Source organism: Lithobates pipiens, unplaced genomic scaffold (assembly GCF_037356315.1).
Source record: "Lithobates pipiens isolate NorthernLeopardFrog02 unplaced genomic scaffold, aLitPip1_a1.2 Scaffold_19, whole genome shotgun sequence".
In the NCBI taxonomy this organism is placed as follows: Eukaryota; Metazoa; Chordata; class Amphibia; order Anura; family Ranidae; genus Lithobates; species Lithobates pipiens.
The window spans coordinates 222,391,837-222,416,793 of record NW_027507764.1 but is presented as its reverse complement, the minus strand read 5'-3'; the positions used below and the strand labels follow the sequence as shown (position 1 = coordinate 222,416,793).

The window sequence follows — 24,957 nt, the reverse complement described above, 5'->3', positions numbered from 1 at the left end:
CGATGACGTGTACAGCACGTACGACGGGACTAGAAATAGGAAGTCCAATACACAGCAAAGCACCCTTCCGCCGTGTAAATCCTTTCTGGGCATGCGCCATTCTTATTCCGTCGAACTAGCATACTGACGAGCGGATTGTCCGCTGAAACCAAAGTACGACGGACAGAATTTCGAAAAATCCGAAATTCTTAGTCCGCCGGACTGCACGCTGAAAAAGTCCGCTGAAGCCCACACACGAGCGGACTGTCCGCTGAAATGTGTTTCAACGGACTAAGTACGCCATACAGTCCGCCCGTGTGTACGCGGCATGACGAGTCACTAGACACCGGAGAGGGAAAATGGCTAATTGGTCCTATTTCAGACATTTTCACTTAGGGATGTACTCACCTTTGTTGCCAGCGGTTTAGACTTTAATGGCTGTGTGTTGAGTTATTTTGGTGGGACAGCTAATTTATACTGTTATACAAGTTATACACTCACTAATGTACATTGTAGCAAAGTGTCATTTTTTTCAGAGTTGTCACATAAAAAGATATAATAAAATATTTAGAAAAATGTGAGGGGTGTTCCCACTTTTGTGAGATACTGTGTGAGATACACATATATCTGAGCAAATGCAAATTTGAAATGAACTGAGTGCTTTTCTATTGAAAATGGCTTATTTTCATTAATTGAAACATGAAATTAAGCGGGTGAATAGATCAAAAACAAACTATTATTTTGCAATATTGTGATACATATTTTGTGCAGAGTTGTGCTTCTTTCTTAGAAGGAACGCAGGTTCAAAATACTACATCCTAGGTGGGGGTTTGGAGATATGTTTTCCCAGTCTAATGTGGTGAAGCTTTGACTAAACGAATACGTTGTGTATAAAACAAAAAAATCATAAAAATCCTAAAAAATTAAAAGGATCGCAATTTACAAATCAAATTATTTTATTGAAAATGGTTGTCGTGACTATATGTGCCATTTGTGTAACATTTTTATATAGATGGTACAACAGTTGCACGGCCCACCACTTGTGAAATTATTCACATGTAATGTTTTGCTTACAGTAGTTTGCTGAGGACAATTTACTGTCATGCTAGAAATTTTTTTTATCTTCCAAGTAATCGGTTATTTTATCATTTTTGTAAATGAAACAATTTATGGCACTGCTTTGTCTAATTTTTATCAAATTAGGTGGAAAATTGGCTTGTTTTTGGGTAGCCTTAGGCTGACCATAGGCAGTTGAACCTCAGCTGGTTCAGCAGGGACCGGCCGATATTTGACCATATATGGGCAGGCTGAAAATACCCAAGTTGATCAAACAATCAACTTGGGTACAACCAGCCTGTTGAGTTTTACTTGTGATTATTGCTAGCCACTATTATAGCTGCTAGCAGTAATCACTGTGCCATTGAGGGAGTGATTTTCTTTGATTCAACCACAGGAAAATATCTTAATTCACCCATCAACACAGTCAGTGTTGATGGGGGAATCCCTTCTATGGAGCTATTGTGTTTTCCTGTTGCATTGCAGGAAATAAAATTGCTCAGTCTATGGCCGGCTTTAGTTGCATAGGGCAGATTTACTAAAGGCAAATACCCTGTGCACTTGGAAAGTACAGTTGCACTCATTTCCCCCAAAGCTTAGTGAATATGGTGAAGCTCTGCAGATTTCCATCATTATGTGAAAGCAAAAGTCTTTTTTTATTTCTCTTGCACCTGATAGGGTATTTTTTACAAAGCAAAGCTTTGCAACATTCACTAAGCTCTGGGGCAAATGAGTGCAATGGCACTTCCAAAGTGCTCAATCTATTTGCCTTTAGTAAATCCACAGTAAATTCAGTGTAAAGTAATATCTGATGAAGAGCATTGTGTCTAAAGTAAAAAAAAAAAAAAACAGATGTTTTATATAGGAAACACAAGATGTGCCTTTTTCAGATGTTGTTCAGTTTAGCTCTCTATTAATTATCTGACTGTTCCTTTACGAGAATAATGCAAGGAAATGATGACATATATCTAGTGGAGGATTTATTCTGAGTGTCTGCTTCCAGTAAAAGGAAGAAATAGTTCAAAAACACATGTTTAACTGTTGAAAATATAAAGTATGTTTGGTATAAATGTCCAAATATTATAACATTAGAATATTACATTTAAAACCTAGATATCTTTTTTTTTTATCTGAAACATTGATCAAGTCTGTGAAATATTGGATCAATTGAATAATTGCAGAAGCCACCATCAGTTTGAAATATAAGCAGTAAGCAGAATAGAACTTCATGCCAATAATACAAATAAGTTGATACATTAAGTAACTAATGCATATGATGTAAATAGTAATAACTGTTTTAACCACTTCCCGACTGGCGCACAATGATGTACGTCGGCAGAATGGCACGGGCAGGCAAATTGGCGTACAGGTACGTCCATTTGTATTTACCGCCCTGCCATCACGTGCGCGCTGGTCGGGGCCCCGATCGTCTCACGGGGAGGCTGAACAGGGAGATGCCAATGTAAACAGCATCTCCCCGTTCTGCCTAGCAACAAGTGACACTGATCTCTGCTCCATGTGATTGGAGCAGAGGTCAGTGTTCACTAAGATAAGGCCCAGCCACCCACAGTTAGTAACACGCCCCTAGGACCCACTTAACCCCTTCACTGCCAGTGTCATTTACACAGGAATCAGTGCATTTGTATAGCACTGATTGCTGTATAAATGACAATGGTCCCAAAAATGTGTCAAAAATGTCCAATGTGCCATAATGTCGTAGTCACAATAGAAATCGCTGATCGCCGCCATTACTAGTAAAAAAAAAATATTAATGAAAATGCCATAAAACTATCCCCTATTTTGTAAACACTATACATTTTGTGCAAACCAATCAATCACTTATTGTGATTTTATTTACCAAAAATATGTAGAAGAATACGTATCGACCTAACTGACGGAAAAAAAAAATGTTTTTTTATATATTTTTGGGGGATATTTATTATAGCAAAAAGTAAAAAATAATGTTTTCTTTTCAAAATTGTCGCTCTATTTTTGTTTATAGCGCAAAAAATAAAAACTGCAGGGGTGATCAAATACCACCAAAAGAAAGCTCTATTTGTGGGAAAAAAAGGACGTCAATTTTGTTTGGGAGCCACGTCGCATGACCGCGCAATTGTCAGTTAAATCGACGCTGTACCGAATTGCAAAAAGTGGTCTTGTCTTAAGCCAACAAAATGGTCTGAAAGTGGTTAAAGTCCAACTCCAGGCACAGGGTCATTTTTTATATTTTTCAAAACATATTCATATTTTCTATGATATATTGAATACAACAGTGATTTCTTTTTGAAATAGCTATTATTAAGCTTACTGAGCTGGTTCCCAAAAGTATAGGGGGGATTCACATTTGCGGCTCATTGGAATAAGGTCTGTGATAAACACCAGTTATTGTGTTTCCACCCCCTCTCCCTGCTGTGCCATTCACAAAGTACAGTACATTAATTATGCTGGGGCTATGCTTTGTGAATGGAACAGCAAAAGGAGCAGACAGAGGCACAACACCGAAATTGGTGTCTATTGAAGTCCCAGTTCCGATGTAGCAGGGGGCCGCTAGTGCTGTACTCATTGGCACTAGCTCAGTTGGATTTACTAACAGCTATTTCAGTGAGAAATCATTAAGATAATTATCTAGTCATGAAACATAATAAAAAATATATGTATTTTTTTAAATAAAAAATACTGTTCCTCTGGAGTTTGGTTTTTTATCCACTAAAAATTAAATGTTAAGATTTTAAATATATAAGTAAATTCAGGGGAAGATTAAAATGAATGGGCCTGTAGCCTGTTGGTGTCCTTGTTTTAAATTACATACTATGTTGCTGTATGTCCACAAGCCAACAAGATCTTTCGAGAAATACACAAACAGATGCGTGTGGACATATAGTACACCGTATTCACAGCGCTTCACTTTTTTCCACATTTTGTTGTGTTACAGCCTTATTCCAAAATGGATTAAATTCACAATTTCCCTCAAAATTCTACAAACAATACAATGACAACGTGAAAGAAGTTTGTTGAAATCTTTGCAAATTTATTAAAAACAAAAAACTAAAAAACACATATACATAAGTATTCACAGCCTTTGCCATGACACTCAAAATTTAGCTTAGGTGCTCCTTGAGATGTTTCTACAACTTTATTGGAGACCACCTGCGGTAAATTCAGTTCATTGGACATGATTTGGAAAGTCACTCATTTGTTTATATAAGGTCCCACAGTTAACAGTGCATGTCAGAGCACAAACCAAGCCATGAAGTCCAAGGAATTGTCTGTAGACCTCCAAGACAGGATTGTATCAAGACACAGATCTTGGGATGGGTACAGGAATATTTCTACAGCTTTGAAGGTCCTAATAAGTACAGTGGCCTCCATTATCTGTAAATGGAGGAAAGTTTGGAACCACCAGGACTCATCCTACTAAACTGAGCGATCGGAGGAGAAGGGCCTTAGTAAGGGAGGTGACCAAGAACCTGATGGTTACTCTGACAGAGCTCCAGCATTTCTATGTGGAGAGAAGAGAACCTTCCAGAAAGACAACCATCTCTGCAGAACTCCACCAATCAAGCCTGTGTGGTAGAGTGGCCAGATGGAAGTCACTCCACAGTAAAAAGCACAAGACAGCCTGCCTGGAGGTTGCCAAAAGGCACCTGAAGGACTCTCAGACCATGAGAAACAAAATTCTCTGGTCTGATGAAGCAAAGATTGAACTCTTTGGCCTGAATGGCAAGCGTCATGTTTGGAGGAAACCAGGCACCGCACATCACCTGGCCAATACCATCCCTAAAGTTAAGCATGGTTGTGGCAACATCATGCTGTGTGAATGTCTGGGAAAACAGGAACTGGGAGACTAGTCAGGATTGAGGGAAAGATGAATGCAGCAAGGTACAGAGACATCCTTGATGAAAACCTGCTACAGAGCACTCTGGATCTCAGACTGGGGTGAAGGTTCATCTTACAACAGGACAACAATCCTAAGCACATACCCAAGATAACAAAAGAGACGCTATGGGGCAACTCTGTGAATGTCCTTGAGTGGCCCAGCCAGAGCCCAGACATGAACCCAAGAGATCCAGCAAAGAAGAATGGGAGAAACTGCCCAAAAATAGGTGTGTCAAGATTGTAGCATCATACTCAAAAAGACTTGAGGCTGTAATTGGTGCCAAAGGTGCTTCATTTTTTTTTATTTTAAATAAATTTGCAAAGATTTCAAACGTCTTTCACATTATCATTTTGGTATATTGTTTGTAGATCTTTGTGCAAAATAATGCATTTAATTCATCTTGAAATAAGGCTGTAACATAACAGAATGCGGAAAAAGTGAAACGCTGTAAATACTTTCCGGATGCACTGTATACCAGCCTGCTCTATATGGGATACCCTACAGCTCCATAAATATGTCTTTATTGTGTTTGCTGGCAAGAAACTCTGGTATAGGAGCTGAGATCTTGTGGTAAGGAGTATCAAGACATTAGGGGCCTGTTTGTGCCATAATGTTCAAGCATATTTAGGAAATCTGCACATTGCGGTGCTTACTTTCTCCCGTGATTCCACAGCCAAGGTTTCCCTCTTCACAGGTGCTTTCTTCTTCCCCCTGTCTTCTTCTGGGTTAGGAGTCTTCAGTCATCTTGATTGGCCAGGCTGTGAAAATGTAACTCCCCCGTATGTGTGGGTCAGTGAACACTCATAAAAATTATAACAGAAGGGACCAACAGAGTCTCTTCTGTCATAAAAAGCCTACCTATCAGCAATTTTACCTCTGCTTAAAGCAGGTCTGAATTTACTGGCAGTTGCAGACCATTGTGTTCCTCTAGACTGCAGGTGTTGGGAAAGTCTGCATGGGTAGTGCACTAGAGGAGTGGCGCTCCCCAGAGGGACAGTTGGAGGCCTTGCCAAAAAAGTAATTACCAGTATTACCATTCAGCCAACATAGTAAGTGCCTAGTGCTTCATTCAGGTTATTCTATACTGTAGATGAGTGCAGTAGAAAGTAATAGCTATTAATCTGGATTGTTCTGAAATTAGAGTGGAAATCTTTTGTTTAAAAAGTCCTAGCACGGATTGACTTGTTACTTAACTGTAAGTTATTTGCTTTTGGGAACTGTGAATTTGGCCATGACTTAGATTGTTTATACAAAATTTGGAAGCTTGCAGTAAAGATTGTCACATCTTATAACCTTTGGGTGGGTTTCCTTTCTGACATTCTCCTGCTGATATTTCCTCATGTCACATATATTGATGCATTGGGGTTGAGTTATCAAAGGCAGATAGGGTGTTAACTTTGCAAGGTAATTTGGTGATGAATGTGGTGAAATTTCAATTTGCAAAGAATGCCCGATTACGTGCAAGAAAAAAAACAAAAAAAAACCCAGCATTTTTATTTGCATGTGATTGCATGGAAGTCAGCAAAACTTTACCTCATTCAACAAGCTCAGGATAATAGATGGTACCCTTGCAAAGTACAACCTCCCTTCCAAAATGAACAGACTATTTACTTTTAGCAAATCACCCCATTAAATTAAAGTAGTGGTGTATTGCCCAAGTAAGCTTAGCATATGTGGGAAAAACAAGCAGAAAGATTTACACTGGACAAGAAACGGAAGAATGTCGTTCCTTATTCTGCTATCAGGAAGTAGCCTTATTTTATTATTATTATTGTATTTTTTTCAATGATATACAGTATACACAGATATTATTCTATTTATCTGTGATTTGAAGATATAACTAAATCAAAATTGTACATATGTTATGTTTAGAGTTTAACATTAATGATTCCAGGCAAAAATCTGGCATAAGGTTCAAATTGCAGAACATTCTGCATGGACTAATACCAATCTGATGAATAATGAGATGGCTTGACAATCTTATGACTGTCTAAAGTGGGATTTTTAAAACTGCTTAATTAGCTTTACTCAGCAATAGTAGCTGCCAAGAATGTAGCTAGACAAATCACTTTATTTGATTGCTGTTTGTGAGGACTTAAAGTGGTTGTAAACCCTTACAAAGTGGTTGTAAACCCTTACAAACCACTTTGACCTACAGGTAAGCCTAGATTAAGGCTCTCCTGTAGGTCCAAGAAATATCTCCTAAACCTATACGGTTTAGGAGATATTTACGCGAAGATAGCACAGCGGCGCGCAGGCGCACTGGGCAGGCTGCAGATCGTGGCAATATGCTGCGAGTGACGTCGTCGCGGCTCCGGGGGAATCACAGCGCTGGAGCAACGAGACCCGGAAGTCGCTCCGAGATACATGGCAGCGGTGAAGAGGAAGACAGAGGACCGCTTCGGGGGCTTCGTTCTCGGGTAAGTTATACATAATGAGCTAGTATGCTATGCATACTAGCTCATTATGCCTTTGCCTTACAGGGTGTGTTTTTTTTGCCTTTACTTCCTTTAATCTGGAAGAAAAATAGCAGGTTTTGTGGAAAGTAGGAACATTTAAACTTGAGCTGTATAGTGATAAGGTAGTCTGAGTATACTTTTTGGGCAACAGATATTGAGAATTGATGAGGTGATTGTTATGCCGTGTACACACAACCAGACTTTTCGACGGACTTGGTCCAGCGGACAATCCGACGGACTTTGCAGCTGAGGTCCGCCAGTCTTTCAAACGAATGGACTTGGCCATACACGATCACTCCAAAAGTCTGACGGATTCGAACGTGATGACGTAGAATAAGGAAGTTCATAGCCAGTAGCCAATAGTGGCCCTAGCGTCGGTTTTATTCCATCGGACTAGCACACAGACGAATGGATTGTTTGCTAAAATCCGAGTACGGTGGAAAATTTAAAGCCAGTCTTATTTTTAGGTCCGCCAGAATTTTGGGAAGAAAAAGTCCGCTGGAGCTCACACACGATCCAATTGTCTGACGGACTCTGGTCCGCCGGACAGTCCGATCGTGTGTATGCGGCATTAGTTGACCTGGCCATCGGTCATTGAGGACTGTGGAAAGAAAGGAGGGCTGAGGATAATAGAGTTGAGCTTACACCTAGAACCCTCATAAATTGGCAGATACCATGTACTGAAATGTAGATAGAGCCAATAATGAAGTCACTGCCAAAAATATTTTTCAGTAAAAGTTGCAGATTAATCAAGAATATGAACAATTCACATTGTGGATATGAAACACTTCCTTTCTTTAGATCATCTTGGATTGTGCAGAAACCTAACAGCTTTGCTTTTCTAAGCAATAGGATATCCACTTAACTTTTGACTTTGTTTAATTTTTTCGGTAGCATTTTTCACCATAATTAAATCGCACAGTAAACTCAGAGTGACTGAAGTGTTGGGAGCCAGAACAAAATTACACACAAGACGTTAAAGTACTGCCAGCACATAAAACAGAATATTAGCCAGTGCTCATTGCAGTTTCCAAATAGATTAAAGTGGAACTTGACTCCACAATTTGACTTTCCTACCCTCCAACCCTCCCCCCTTTTTATTTTGCTATTTATTTGCCTATTTTTCATTGTTCACATTCTGCCCTGCCCCCTCCTTTATTCTGGCCTAGGTCAGAATGACATGCTGCATTCCTGGAGCCTCCTGGGATATGTGACGTGCATCAGCTCCAATTCATGAAAGAAGCGGAGGGCAGGCATGTCAGTGCATCACTGGGAGGTGACTGACTAAACTTAGAAGAAGCAGCCTTCCTCAGAAGACATTATGGAGGAAGATGAAGCAGATCAAAGCAGGAAAATGCTAATTCTGCTGGGCGGGTAAATATCTTAAATAAAGAGGGGCTCCAGTTGGTTTTCTGAAAATGAACAGCCAGCAACTACAAAAACTGTGGCTGCTGACTTTTAAAGTGGTTGTAAACCTCAGACATGACATATGAACAAAACATATCCCTCTGTAATGTGTGCGTGTCTATCTAGAGAACTAAGTGTCATTTCTGTCCATTGCCTCGTTCCTCTGCTATTAGCATGAATCACTTCTGACAAGTATTCCCGACACCAAGTGAAAAATGGGGAGGGGAGAGAGCTCCAGCTGATTGATAGCCTCAGCTCTGTTCCTGTGTGCTGTGTGAAGGGGGTGTGTCCCTTCCCTCCAATCAGCAAGCAGAGCTCTCCTCTCTGCTGTAACTTCAGCTCTCTGTCCCCTTCTTTTCAGAGCTTAGAGATACTGTATAAATTCTGCACTTTGAATAGGGGAAAGATGGCTATAAATTAACAGGTACAACTCATATAGGAGGATTTTAATAAACACTCACATTTACCAGGATCCAGAACTGTGCAACCTGGGGGGGGGGGGGCGTCTTTGGTCCTCTGTAGCAGCATCTTAACTATGGGCACTCAGCTGTGACAACTTGCTGCTTTTGAGCAGAGTTCTGCTTTAAGGACAACCAAACATCTGGTAAGTGGAAGGATTAAAGTTCCCCTTTATTAAACCATACCATTATCACCGAATGCTGGTCCAAACATCTTTTTCATCTAAGGGATCATTTTGGAATATTCTCCTTTCTTACATTTTTACATTGGTAAGGAATTTTCTTTTCAGAAATGGTAAGCTCATTTTGAGTTGAATTCAACTTTGAATGAATTTGTTCAGTAGACATGACTGTTAGTAGTGCTCGCTGATCTCTATGTAGATGCTAATCACATTAAAATTAAACTTTTAAAGGCCAGTCATACATTGAAGTCATCAGGACATGTTTTCCACTGACAGTCAATTCATCACTTACTCTGAATGTTCACTGAATTATAGTATTATTTGAACTGCTGTTAATAATGTAGTCTGTTTTATTTTTTTGTAGACGTTCTTTGAAAGGAATTGTCGCTCTGATGACTGCCCTGCTGATTTACATCTAAAAGGCCAACTACTGCTGTCTAGGTAAGTGATGCATTATTCTGTGATTTATATCTGTTTAACCTCCCTGGCGGTATGATTATTTCAGATTTTAGGTGCTAAAAGCGGTACAATTATTTTGCATAAAAATTTGGCGTTTTATATTGTAGTCCTGTAATTCTTAGGAATAACTCTCTTCAATCTGTTCAAACCAGAGTGTAGCAGACATCCCGGGTATGATAAAGTTTGAAAAATTAAATCATAAATTATAATATAATAAATAACTATAAATAATTATACCAAATAATAATATAATAATAATAATAATAATAATAATTATTATTCAATAATGTAATCAAATCAAAAACACTGAAATTTGCTCAGTTGCAGAACTGTCACTGTCATTACTTTTCAGTATTTGATGACGGATCTCCCCACAAATTGCTATCGCTCAATTCTGCGAGTGATTCCAATTTATTATCGCTGTTTTCTAGCTGGTCTAAAATAATTTTTGATATAAAGTGACAGTTTTGGTTGCTTTGGACAATCTCCACTTTTCAGGCATAAAGAACAGTTTTTATAATAAAAAACTGCATGCAGGACACTGGGCAGACCACTAGGGACAAAGGGGTGTGAAATAATTACATACAGCAATGTAATCTGTAAGATTACATTATACTGTATGTATACTGTGTGTTTCACTTTTTGAATTTGGCACCGATCTCAGTTCCCATGCGTCGCAACGCTCGCAGGGAACGGAGATAGGCTCCGTGATGGATCCGGCGGAGGACGAGCCGCTCGTACAGCAGAGGGACATCACTGGATCCAGGGGAGAAGGTAAGTAATCTCCTCCTGCATTCAGCGATGCGGTCCCGAGTCTGGCTCGGGGTTACCGCTTTTGGTACAAAACTTCCACCCGAGCCAGACTCGGGAACCCCGAGCCAGACTCGGGAATCATCAAAGCAATGATGATTAGTGAACATAGTCATATGGGTGCTTTGCCTATAGTATGAAATCTATCTTTCATAAATTGTAAGGCTGCTTTCACACTGTGGTGCTTTACAGATGCTATAGCGCTAAAAATAGTGCCTGTAAAGAGCCTCTCCTCTCACTCCAGATAACTTTCACACTAGAGCAGTGCGCTGGTAGGACACCAAAAAGAGTCCTGCAAGCCGCATCTTTGAGGCGCTGTAGGAATGGTGTATACACCGCTCCTACAGCACCCCTGGCCATCGAAATCAATGGGCAGCAACGCTGAAGAGCTACAGCAGTACTTTGTGGGCACATTTAACCCTTTTTTGAGCCATTAGCGGGGGTTAAAAGAGCCGCTATTTTTAGCCTTAGGCTACTCTCACACTGGGGCATTGGGGGCGTCAGCAGTAAAGTGCTGCTATTTTTAGTATCGCTTTACTGTCATTTTTGCAGCACATTTCAGCTGATAGTGGGGAGCTTTTAATCCCCGCTAATAACATGTAAACAGTGCTGCGCAAAAAATATTAAATGTCCATAATCTATGGGAGACAAAAGGTGCAAGTGGATAGATGTAGATCATTAGGTCTGGTATTTAGTGATCCCTTCACCACATAAATGGATGGCCTCTTGCCAACCTTCGGCCTAAAAAGGTCACTATGCAGTAAACGATCGGTAAAACCCACAAATCTTGCGACCTTTTGTCTATTGCAAATCACTATGCAGTGAGTGAACGGGTCCTCGTATCATAATAATATCGGGATCCGAAGTTTCAAAAAGCCATATGTAAAAAAGAACATACAATCTAATGCTCTCTGTATTGCATCTTTAATAGTATAACACGAACTAAATTGCACTTACAAAATGTCGCACTCCAAGCCGAGTGCTAAGCATCCAGGTTACAATGTGTATCAATCCGATGAGATGGCCGCGGGTGACGTCATGCGTAACACCTGACCCCTCATACGCGTTACATCCGTAGGCGGGCCTTCCTCAGCGCAGGGCAGGGTGTATGCAGATGTCCTGCAATTGTGTATATATAACCATAGAAACCCACAGTCTGCCTATCAGTGAACCCAGAAGCCACGGCCTAATCACCAATAATCATAAATTACTGGCTCCAATTTCGTACATTGGTGACAAGGGTAAAATATAAATACCAAAAACAGTGTCCCTTATCGATCCTTTAGCGCAATTTATATTACATTAATTGCTAAGAAAGCCAATTCATTAAAACGTAATATATAAGAGAGGGACCAAAACACCTAAAGGGCCTGTAGGAGACATGGACGTCTCACTTAACCACTTTCAGACCGGACCATTTTGCTGGTAAATGACCAGAGGTCTTTTTACAATTTGGCACTGCGCTGCTTTAACTGGTAATTGCGCGGTCATGCAATGTTGTACCCAAACAAAATTTGCGTCCTTTTCTTCCCACAAATAGAGCTTTCTTTTGATGGTATTTGATTGCCTCTGCGATTTTTATTTTTTGCGATATAAATGGAAAAAGACCGCAAATTTTGAAAAAAAAATGATATTTTCTACTTTTTGTTATTAGAAAAATCCAATAAACTCAATTTTAGTCATACATTTAGGCCAAAATGTATTCAGCCACATGTCTTTGGTAAAAAAAAAGTCAATAACTGTATATTTATTGGTTTGCGCGAAAGTTGTCACATCTACAAACTAAGGTACGTTTTCTGGAATTTACGCAGCTTTTAGTTTACGACTGCCTATCTCATTTCTTGAGGTGCTAAAATGGCAGGGCAGTACAAAACCCCCCCAAATGACACCATTTTGGAAAGTAGACCCCCTAAGGAAATTGATAAGTGGCATGTTGAGCCCATTGAATATTTTATTTTTTTGCCTCAAGCGATTGAATAATGACAAAAAAAACTTTTTTTTTTTTTTTTTTACACAAAGTTGTCACTAAATGATATATTGCTCACACATGCTATGGGCATATGTGAAATGACACCCCAAAATAAATTCTGCTGCTTCTCCTGAGTACGGAGATACCACATGTGTGGGATTTTTTGGGAGCCTAGCCGCGTACGGGGCCCCGAAAGCCAAGAACCGCCTTCAGGTTTTCTAAGGGCGTAAATATTTGACTTCACTCCTCACTACCTATTACAGTTTTGAAGGCCATAAAATGGCAAGATGGCACAAAACCCCCACAAATGACCCCATTTTAGAAAGTAGACACCCCAAGCTATTTGCTGAGAGGCATGTTGAGTCCATGGAATATTTTATATTTTGCCACAAGTTGCGGGAAAATTACAAACTTTAATTTATTTTTATTTTTTTTTCAAAAAGTTGTCACTAAATGATATATTGCTCACACATGCCATGGGCATATGTGAAATGACACCCCAAAATAAATTCTGCTGCTTCTCCTGAGTACGGGGATACCACATGTGTGGGATTTTTTGGGAGCCTAGCCGCGTACGGGGCCCCGAAAGCCAAGAACCGCCTTAAGGTTTTCTAAGGGCGTAAATATTTGACTTCACTCCTCACTACCTATTACAGTTTTGAAGGCCATAAAATGCCAAGATGGCACAAAACCCCCACAAATGACCCCATTTTAGAAAGTAGACACCCCAAGCTATTTGCTGAGAGGCATGTTGAGTCCATGGAATATTTTATATTTTGCCACAAGTTGCGGGAAAATTACAAACTTTTTTTTTATTTATTTTTTTCACAAAGTTGTCACTAAATGATATATTGCTCACGCATGCCATGGGCATATGTGAAATGACACCCCAAAATAAATTCTGCTGCTTCTCCTGAGTACGGGGATACCACATATGTGGGACTTTTTGGGAGCCTAGCCGCGTACGGGGCGAAAACCAAGCACCGCCTTCAGGCTTTCTAAGGGCGTTACAGTTTTGAAGGCCATAAAATGCCAAGATGGCACAAACGCCCCCCAAATGACCCCATTTTGGAAAGTAGATACCCCTAAATTTAGGGGTACACTAGTGAGACTAGGTAATAAATGGCGGGTGCTCTGAAACTATAAAAAAATAACTAACCAACCAGTGTCACCTGTAACCGTTATATGGTGATCACTGGTGAAAGGGTTAACTAGGGGGCAATCAGGGGGCTTTATGCGGTAGTATATGGGGGTCCCTGGCGCTATAAAAAGCTGCGGCGAACCTAAATACCTACCTGCCTAACTAGCGTCACCTGTGACACTAATACAGCGATCAGAAAAACGATCGCTTATTAGGCTGGGTTCACACTGGAGCGATGCGGGAACGCCACGAATCCGCGGCGGGTTCCCGCATCGCATGCCTCCCGGCGGCAGTTCACACTACCCTATGCGAACTGCTGGGAGTGTCAGTGAAATGTTAATGACACCCCCAGATCAGTTCGCATATCGCAGTGCGATCTGCAAACTCGGATCGCATGGTGTGAACACCCATGCGATCCGATTCTGCTGCGGACCAAAAAAAGGGTCCCGTGCGAGTTTGTGGCGGGTGCGACGCAAATTCAGCCATACTATCTGTATGGCTGAACTCGAATCGCACAGAGATCGGATGTGATTTGCACTACAGTGCGGTGCGAATCACATCCGTTCTCAAACCGCTGCAATGTGAACCCAGCCTTAGTGACACTAGCGACGGGGGGTGATCACGGGGTTAAACCTTTATTGGGGGGGTTAGGGGGGTACCTTAGAACTAAAGGGGGCTAACCCTAACTGCCCTAACAGTTATTACAGTCACAAATGACACCAATGCAAAAAAAAAAAAAATGCAATTGGTGTCACTGTGACTGGGGGGGCAGGGGTAATTGGGGGGGTGATCGGGGGGTAAAGGGGGGGGTGTGAGTGTGCCTGGCATGTTCTACTGTACGTGTGGTGTGTTGGTGCAACTCACCGATCCTCTCTCCTCGGTGCCGGAACGAAAAATACCGACACGGAGGAGAGATTACATCACTTCCTCTCCTGTGAGGAGAGGAAGTGATGTCACGGAGCATTTCTATTTCGTCGGGAGCGATCGCGAGGGGGTGGCCATGAATGAATGGCCGCCCCCTCATCCCGGATCGCTCCCGAACGAATGCCGACTGCCGCAGGCACCGGGGGGGGGGCCCGATCGGGCCCCCCACCCGCGGGAAGGCAGGGACTTATATATACGCCCATATGCCTGCCCGTGCCATTCTGCCGACGTATATCGCCGTGCGGCGGTCGGCAAGTGGTTAAAGGAGCACTCTAGATAATAAGTTTAGTAATAGTAATATTCTAAAATGTAAAACGTCAGTCCGCAACCATCACACTGGTAAATAATACTTATCAAACATATAAAAAAAATATAAAAAAATATAAAAATTATCTTTCAAACATATGAAAAAAGAAAAACAATATAAAATTATCTATTAGAAATAAAACAATTAAGGTCAAAATCAACATTCATTCCAGCAGGAGTCATAACTTTAGTCTCAAAAATCCAATACGATTCTCTACGACTCAAATGCCGGATATAGTGGCTAGCTCTCCAATGCCGGGGAACTTTTTCAATGCCCCAAAATTTCAGACATTTGGGGTCCCTATATGGCACATACTAAAATACCATGATACACTATGAGTCTTGACACCCCTTTTTATATTACTGAGGTGTTCTCCCATCCTTGCATGTAATGCTCTCGGCTTAGCACTCAGCTTGGAGTGCGACATTTTGTAAGTGCAATTTTTTTAGTTTTATACTATTAAAGATGCAATACAGAGAGCATTAGATCGTATGTTCTTTTTTACATATGGCTTTTTGAAACTTGGGATCCCGATATTATTATGATACGAGGACCTGTTGGTTTCACCATTCGCTCACTGCATAGTGATTTGCAATAGACAGAAGGTCGCAAGATTTGTGGGTTTTACCGATCGCTTACTGCATAGTGACCTTTTTAGGTCGAAGGTTGGAGGTGAGAGGCCATCCATTTATGTGGTGAAGGGATCACTAAATACCAGACCTATTGATCTACATCTATCCACTTGCATCTTTTTGGATTGTCTCCCGTAGATTATGGACATTTAATATTTTTTGCGCAGCACTGTTTACATGTTTTTAGCTATTTGAGGGATTGATTGAATTTACCTTGAGTGTCTGCTTGCATTAGCTTTAGCGGTGCTGCCCATTGATTTCAATGGGCAGGGGTGCTGTACGAGCGGCATATACAGTGGTGTGAAAAAGTGTTTGCCCCTTTCCTCATTTCCTGTTCCTTTGCATGTTTGTCACACTTAAGTGTTTCGGAACATCAAACCAATTTAAACAATAGTCAAGGACAACACAAGTAAACACAAAATGCAATTTGTAAATGAAGGTGTTTATTATTAAAGGTGAAAAAAAATCCAAACCATCATGGCCCTGTGTGAAAAAGTGATTGCCCCCCTTGTTAAAACATACTATAACTGTGGTTTTCCACACCTGAGTTCAATTTCTCTAGCCACACCCAGGCCTGATTATTGCCACACCTGTTCACAATCAAGGCATCACTTAAATAGGAGCTGCTTGACACAGTAAAGTCCACCAGAAGATCCTTAAAAGCTACACATCATGCCGAGACCCAAAGAAATTCAGGAACAATTGAGAAAGAAAGTAATTGAGATCTATCAGTCTGGAAAGGGTTATAAAGCCATTTCCAAAGCTTTGGGAATCCAGCGAACCACAGTGAGAGCCATTATCCACAAATGGCGAAGACATGGAACAGTGGTGAACCTTCCCAGGAGTGGCCGGCCGCCCAAAATTACCCCAAGAGCGCAGCGACGACTCATCCAAGAGGTCACAAAAGACCCCACAACAACGTCCAAGGAACTGCAGGCCTCACTTGCCTCAGTTAAGGTCAGCGTTCATGCCTCCACCATCAGGAAAAGACTGGGCAAAAATGGCCTGCATGGCAGAGTTCCAAGGAGAAAACCACTGCTGAGCAAAAAGAACATCAAAGCTCGTCTCAATTTCTCCACAACACATCTTGATGATCCCCAAGACTTTTGGGACAACATTCTGTGGACCGATGAGACAAAAGTGGAACTCTTTGGAAGGTGTGTGTCCAAGCATATCTGGCATAGAAGGAACACTGCATTTCATAAAAAGAACATTATACCAACAGTAAAATATGGTGGTGATAGTGTGATGGTCTGGGGCTGTTTTGCTGCTTCAGGACCTGGAAGACTTGCCGTGATAAAAGGAACTATGAATTCTGCTGTCTACCAAGAGATCCTGAAGGAGAATGTCCGACCATCTGTTCGTGTACTCAAGCTGAAACGAACTTGGGTTCTGCAGCAGGACAATGATCCTAAACACACCAGCAAGTCCACCACCGAATGACTGAAGAAAAACAAAATGAAGACTTTGGAGTGGCCTAGCCAAAGTCCTGACCTGAATCCTATTGAGATGTTGTGGTATGACCTTAAAAAGGCCGTTCATGCTCGAAAACCCTCTAATGTAACTGAATTAGGACAATTCTGCAAAGATGAGTGGGCCAAAATTCCTCCAGGACGCTGTAAAAGCCTCATTGCACGTTATCGCAAACGCTTGGTTGCAGTTGTTGCTGCTAAGGGTGGCCCAACCAGTTATTAGGTTTAGGGGGCAATCACTTTTTCACACAGGGCCATGATGGTTTGGATTTTTTTTCACCTTTAACAATAAACACCTTCATTTACAAATTGCATTTTGTGTTTACTTGTGTTGTCCTTGACTATTGTTTAAATTGATTTGAGGTTCCGAAACACTTAAGTGTGACAAACATGCAAAGGAACAGGAAATGAGGAAGGGGGCAAACACTTTTTCACACCACTGTATACCGCTCCTACAGCACCTCAAAGAGGCTTGCAGGATTTTTTTTTTACGTCCTGCCAGCGCACCTCTTCAGTGTGAAAGCATTTGGGCTTTCACACTGGAGTGAGAGGAGAGGCACTTTGCAGGCGTTATTTTTAGCTCTATAGCACCTGTAAATCGCCTCAATCTGAAAGCAGCCTTACTAAATCATTCATTATAATCATTCAATATGAACTTTCATGGCAAGAAGAATATATTACTATTAAAGTTACTATCTTATATAAGATGTTTACGTAATATTTTGAAAGCAGAATATTAACATTAGTCTGAACAGAGATTAACTGCTTCGCGCCCGCCCTATAGCCGAAATACGGCTGCAGAGCGGACGCTAACTGCCGGGAGGCCGTTCCTGAACGGCCTCCTGTTTACTTCCGCAATGCGCGCTCCCGAAGTTCTGTGCTGGCCGTGTCCCTCGGACACAGCCAGTCACAGATCGCTGTAAACGGCCAATCACAGCGGGCGTTTACAGCGTGATCGGCGTGTCTAATGTGAGATGATCTCATATGTAAACATATGAGATCATCTCTCAGCGCCGCTCTCCCTCCTCACACAGACAGCGTGTGAGAAGGGAGAGATCAACGGCTGCATCGGCCGTAAGTTAAAAAAAAAAGTGCCATCCTCCCCCAGTGCCATCCTCCCCCAGTGCCATCCGCCCCAGTGCCATCTGCCCCCAGTGCCATCCTCCTCCAGTGCCATCCTCCCCCAGTGCCATCCACCCCAGTGCCATCCTCCCCAGAGCCACCTGCCCCCAGTGCCACCTGTTAGTGCTATCTGTTCCCAGTGCCACCTGTTGGTGCTATCTGTCCCCAGTGCCACCTGTTGTCAGTGCCATTTGTCCCCAGTGCCATCTGTCATCAGTGCCACATGTCATCAGCGCCACATAGTGCCATCTGTCATCAGTGCCACATATTAGTGCCATCTGTCATCAGTGCCACGTATCAGTGCCATTTGTCATCAGTGCCACCTGTCAGTGTCACGTGCCATCTGTTGTCAGTGTCACGTGTCATCAATGCCACTTATCAGTGCCATCTGTCTTCAGTGTCACGCGTCATCGGTGCCACGTATTAGTGCCACCTGTCATCGGTGCCATGTATTAGTGCCATGTATTAGTGCCATCTGTCATCAGTACCACGTATTAGTGCCATCTGACATCAGTGCCACGTGTCATCAGTGCCACGGATAAGTGCCATCTGTCATCAGTGCCACATATTAGTGCCATCTGTCATCAGTGCCACGTGTCATCAGTGCCACGTATAAGTGTCATCAGTGCCACGTATCAGTGCCATCTGTCATCAGTGCCACGTGTCATTGTCCTGGTGCTCCAGGACCTTCAAAAGTGTAATAGGTAGTCAACAAGTTAGATGTGTAATTTATGCTCCTAGAACATGTGACGGCGCTCCCTGCATGTTGGGCCTCTCTATGTGGCCAGGCTGTGAAAAAGTCCCACACATGTGGTATTGTAATACTCAGGAGGAGTAGCAGAATTTTTTTGGGGGTGTCATTTGTGGTATACACATGCCATGTGGGAGAAATAACATATTACAATGACAATTTTGTGGAAAAAAAAATCGTAATTTTGCAAAGAAATGTGGGAAAAAATAACAACATCAAAAAGCTCACCATGCCTCTTACTAAATACCTTGGAATGTCTACTTTCCAAAAAGGGGTCATTTGGGGGGTATTTGTACTTTCCTGACTTGTTCGGGTCGCAAGAAGTGAGATAGTCCACCAGTACATCAGATGTGATCAATTTTGTGCGATTCACACCACAGCTTGTAGACTCTCTAACTTTCTCAAAGACCAAATAATATCCACTAATTTGGGTTATTTTTACCAAAGATATGTAGCAGTATAAATAGTGGCCAAAATTTATGACGAAAAATTAATAATTTGCATAATTTTGTCACAGAAACAAAGAAATATGCGTTTTTTTTTCAACATTTTCGCTCTTTTTTCATTTATAGCGCAAAAAATAAAAACCCCAGAGGTGATCAAATACCACCAAAAGAAAGCTCTATTTGTGGGAAAAAAAGGACAAAAAATTCATTTGGGTATAGTGTTGCATGACTGAGTAATTGTCATTCAAAGTGTGAGAGCACCAAAAGCTGAAAATTGGTCTGGGCAGGAAGGGTGTTTAAGTGCCCAGTAAGCAAGTGGTTAAGGTTAACTGACAGAAATAGTTAAATAAAGGAAAATAGAGGTGCCTTTAATTTTCTTCTGAAGCACCCCAATAGTCCCAAAACTGTGGATGTTTAAAGTGGTTGTAAAGTCAGAAGGTGTTTTATCTTAATGCATTTATGCATTAAGATAAAAAGCCTTCTATGTGCAGCAGCCCCCCAATACTTACCTGAGCTCATCTATATCCATATATCCAACAATATTGCAGGAGTATCTTGGCTGCCCAAGACTCTCCCTCCTCATTGGCTAAGACGGTAGTGCACCGCCATTGGCTCCTGCTGTCAATCAAATTCAGTGAGCCAATAAGGAGAGAGAAGGCGGTGCCGGGTCGTGGCTCCGTGTCTGAACTGTGGCTCGGCTCAGGTGCACCCATAGCAAGCTGTTTGCTCTGGGGGCACTTATCAGGAGGGAGGGGCCAAGAGGACCCAAGAGGGACCCGGGAAGAGGAGGATCCAGGCCAGTCTGTGCAAAACCACTGCACAGAGAAGGTAAGTATGATATGTTTGTTATTTTTAATTTAAAAAAAAAAAGACTTTACAATCACTTTAATATTCAATTACCAACTTCAGGAACTGAAGTCAAGCTCTGTGCTTTACCCATTCTACCTTCTGCACCTTTCCACACATCAAGGAGGATCACATCATGGTAACAGACCAATAGTAAGGTGTGTTTGTTTGCTTCTATTAGTTTACTTTGTTTAACTTTAGAATGCTCAAATGTTAAACAGGTAAAAGATTTTTTCCCCACTGAAGATATCCATATTTCTTAAAGTATAATTAAAGGCAAAAGTGAGTTGGATGGAGTGGAGAGGGATTAGAACAATAAAAATAAAAATAAAATAAAATGTCACATTTTGTATTGTCCCCAGAACAGGTGTAGAGGGGAAACCTTATAAAGCAGACACTAGTTCTGTTGACCCCAGTGACTGCCAAGGATTCCCTTACTTTGGAGGGATTTCCTGTCACTTCTTATTTTGGCTATGGGACAGGAAGTGAAGAGAAATCACCACAATGGGACACGTATATATAAAAAAAAAAATACAGGCGTTTAGTTATACCTGCCATACTCTATCCAAAATTGAAAAAAGTGTTGCCTTTAGTTTTACAATAAAGTGATTGTAAAGTCTTGTTTATTTTCAATAAAAATAACAAACATTATACTTACCTGCTCTCTTGCTGTGGATTTGCACAGTGCAGCCAGGATCCTCCTCCTCATGGATTCCTCTTCTGTGCTTCTGGTCCCTCCCTCCTGTCGAGTGACCCCACAGCAAGCAGCTTGCTATAGGGGCGCCCGATCCAAGTCACAGCTCCTTGTGTCCATTCACGCCCCCTCTCTCTCCTGATTGGCTGACTGACTTTGACAGCAGCGGGAGCCAATGGCTGTGCTTCAGCCAATCAGGAGGGAGAGTCTCAGATGGTCGAGACACTCATGGACATCGCTGGACAGAGATGGGGCTCAGGTAAGGGGGGCTGAGGGCAGTTGCTGCACACAGAAGGCTTTTTATCCTAATGCATAGAGTGAGTTGAGATAAAAAAACCTTCTGACTTTACAACTCCTTAACCACTTACAGACCAGACCATTTTGCTGGTCAAAGACCAGACCACTTTTTGCGATTCGGCACTGCGTCGCTTTAACTGACAATTGCGCGGTCGTGCGACGTGGCTCCCAAACAAAATTGACGTCCTTTTTTCCCCACAAATAGAGCTTTCTTTTGGTGGTATTTGATCACCCCTGCGGTTTTTATTTTTTGCTCTATAAACAAAAATAGAGCGACAATTTTGAAAAAAACGCATTATTTTTTACTTTTTGTTATATTAAATATCCCCCAAAAATATATTAAAAAACATTTTTTTCCCTCAGTTTAGGCCGATACGTATTCTTCTACATATTTTTGGTAAAAAAAATCGCAATAAGCGATTATTGATTGGTTTGCGCAAAAGTTATAGCGTTTACAAAATAGGGATAGTTTTATAGCATTTTTATTAATAATTTTTTATTATTATTTTTTTTACTAGTAATGGCGGCGATCAGTGATTTTTATTGTGACTGCGACATTGTGGGGGACCCATCGGACATTTTTGACACATTTTTGGGACCATTGTCATTTATACAGTAATCACTGCTATATAAATGCAGTGATTCCTGTGTAAATGACACTGGCAGTGAAGGGGTTAACCAGTGGGTGGCAGGGTAGGGGTTAAGTGTTCCTAGGGGTGTGTTACTAACTGTGGGGGGGTTGGGCTTTCATTTAGTGAACACTGATCTCTGCTTCAATCACATGGAGCAGAGATCAGCGTCACTAGTTGCTAGGCAGAATGGAGAAATACTGTTTACACGGCATTTCCTCCATTCAGCCATCCCGTGAGACGATCGCGGGTATGACCGCGGCGATCGAGTCCGCGGGTCCCGCGACCGGACTCACGGGGGTCCTGACCAGCGCGGGCGGCGCGCTCCCGATGGCAGGGCGGCATTGAAGATTGGACGTACCTGTACGCCAATATTCCTGCCCGTGCCATTCTGTCGATGTACATCGTCGTGCGCTGGTCGGGAACCGGTTAAAAAAAACAGTGATAGAATGTTTTTGCTGCCACAGAAAACTTGAATTATTTTGGATTGTTATTGTGAAGGTTCTGATGCTGTTTGCAGTTGTTTTCAATCAGATACATTTGTTTTATTATACTATGATGTTACAATGCACAGTCAAACAAGTTTCCAAATGTAAAGTTCACAATCCATTCAGTTAATTGAACAGTATATTTCTTTGAGGAAAATTAGTTATAACACATTCCTTTGTCCTTGTAATTGAATATAGGAGCTTTAAAAGTTATAAAGTGCCCCCTAATGGAATCGTAAGTTTAAAAATGTACTAAATAGCATTTAGAAGAGCCACAGTATGGGTGCCAAATGTATCATATATTGTAGCCATTCTCATTTTACAGATGAACACGTGAAATTATTTGTATGCCTCAGGGAACCCTTATTACATCTCTAGCTCATAGTACCTTCCTATATTGGTAGTTGTTGATGTGGTCCCATATATTTCTGGCCAGTCAAGAAAGGACCCCTTAGGCCCCATGTACACTGCTGCTGCTAAACGCATGTTCAGAGGCAGTTGGGCGCTTTTTTCAACTGCCCCTGAACCCCTTTGTTATGTTATCTTATGTGACCATCTACACAGTTTCATTTACAGTCATTTTTAGGCAGTTGCTTTCTTTGAAGGCAAAAATTTTTTGTTCAGACGCTGAAGATTTCTACGTTTCAGATGCCAAACGTGGCTAAATGAGGTACCGGCATTTAGCTGCATTTTCGTTTATAAGCGTTTTTAAAGGTACCGTATATACTCGAGTATAAGCCGAGATTTTCAGCCTCTTTTTTTAGGCTGAAAGTGCCCCCCTCGGCTTATACTCGAGTCACCGCCGTCTGCCTACACGATCAGCGTGTCGTGCAGACAGACGGCGGCCATTCCACTATTCAAAAGCCGCGCCTCCCTGTCTGTGATAGGCGGAACACTCAATTTCCCAGCAGTCAGTGTTCCGCCTATCACAGACATCCGCTCATTCTCATACTATGGACGAGGATGAGAGGATGTCCGTGATAGGCGGAACACTGACTGCTGGGAAATTGAGTGTTCCGCCTATCACAGACGGAGGCGCGGCTTTTGAACAGTGGAATGGCCGCCGTCTGTCAGACCAGGAGGAGAAGTGCGGCATGGCACGGCATGGCATGGCATGGCACGGCTCTGCACGGCTCAGCTCGGCACGGCTCGGCACGGCACACAGAGGCTGCAGAAGGCAAAGAGACAGGTAGGCTGCGATGGACACAGGGATGGACGTGACACAGGGATGGACGGGACACAGGGATGGACGGGACACAGGGATGGACGGGACACAGGGATGGACGTGACACAGGGATGGACACAGGGATGGACACAGTGATGGACACAGTGATGGACACAGGGATGGACACAGGGATGGACGCATGTCTCACCCTCGGCTTATACACGAGTCAATACGTTTTCCCAGTTTTTTGTGGTAAATTAGGGGCCTCGGCTTATATTCGGATCGACCTATACTCGAGTATATACGGTACCCAATTTTTTGGAAATTATAATACTAAAAAATTATGGAAAACGATGAGAAAACATAAAAAAAGTTTAAAAAAACTGGTAATTACTTGATTCATAGAACATATATAGCCCTTGATCCAATCCAGTACACCACTAGCAATGTTGTTTTACAAAGTATAATTGTAATTTGACCCATATTTTGTTAGGTATGAAAAAGATGACCCCACTATTGAACCTGACCATGACGTGATCAAACATAGTTTCATGAAATTTGATAGTCACCAACAGACGTTCCTCTGGTGGCACACTCTTCCTCATGTTCATGTCCAAGCTGTTAGACTGGGCCAAACTTTTTCTAGTATAATGTCAAATGAGGCAGTGGACATGCGTGTAAAATTAAAAAAATTATCGGGGTAGGTACATGTTGGTAAAATATCCTACTGACATACATTGCGCGATCAATGGATGGGTCCAGTAGTGACGAACTCTGGTCCTCACACGCAATTTTCGGCATCGTTCTAGCCTCATTAAGAGCAATGTCAGGAGCATTTCCTCACATACGCTCATTATGGGATCCATTGTAAAAAAAAAAAGCACATAAATGGGGTTTCTAAACGTCGGTTTCAAGCTTTCAAAAAAAAAAAAACGTTCAGAAGACTTTACCTCAGTGTCCCGTTTACATGGAGCCTTATATTAATGGTCAGTGGAAGAAGAACACTTTGTTGACCAGTGGGAAAACTGCCCCCTCACACAGCTAAAATGAGAATGGATATCAGTGGTTGTGGGAGTTAGAAACTCATCTTTGCTCAAGGACCTCTAGAGGAACCTCAGGATTTTATGGAACCCTGGTTGAAAAACCCCTAATTTATGGTATTAAAACAAAATGAGTGTGGTCTATATGAAAATACTTAGAATGACAAAGTTTGTATGTGCATAGCAGGTTCTACACTATAGCAATATATACATGTCTGCCACTACTACTATAATCTGTACTGTACAGTCGAGTAAAAAAGTTGAATCACCCTTTGTTGTAGTGCAGGGAAACTAAGCCTCAACGGTTTTTGTAAAGTAGTGGAACTTGAGTTCTATCAGAATGGTGT

The 24,957-nt window shown here is 41.8% G+C and overlaps 1 protein-coding gene across 1 annotated transcript in view; it reads left to right on the top strand.

The window, feature by feature from the left end:
• The window catches only part of ITGA9 (integrin subunit alpha 9), a 569,728-nt gene that overhangs the window by 363,321 nt on the left and 181,450 nt on the right, over window positions 1-24,957 (top strand). Inside the window, exon 17 of the mRNA XM_077491718.1 lies at window positions 9,783-9,859. Coding sequence (XP_077347844.1) covers window positions 9,783-9,859 — 77 coding nt within the window. The remainder of the gene's footprint in view (window positions 1-9,782; window positions 9,860-24,957) is intronic.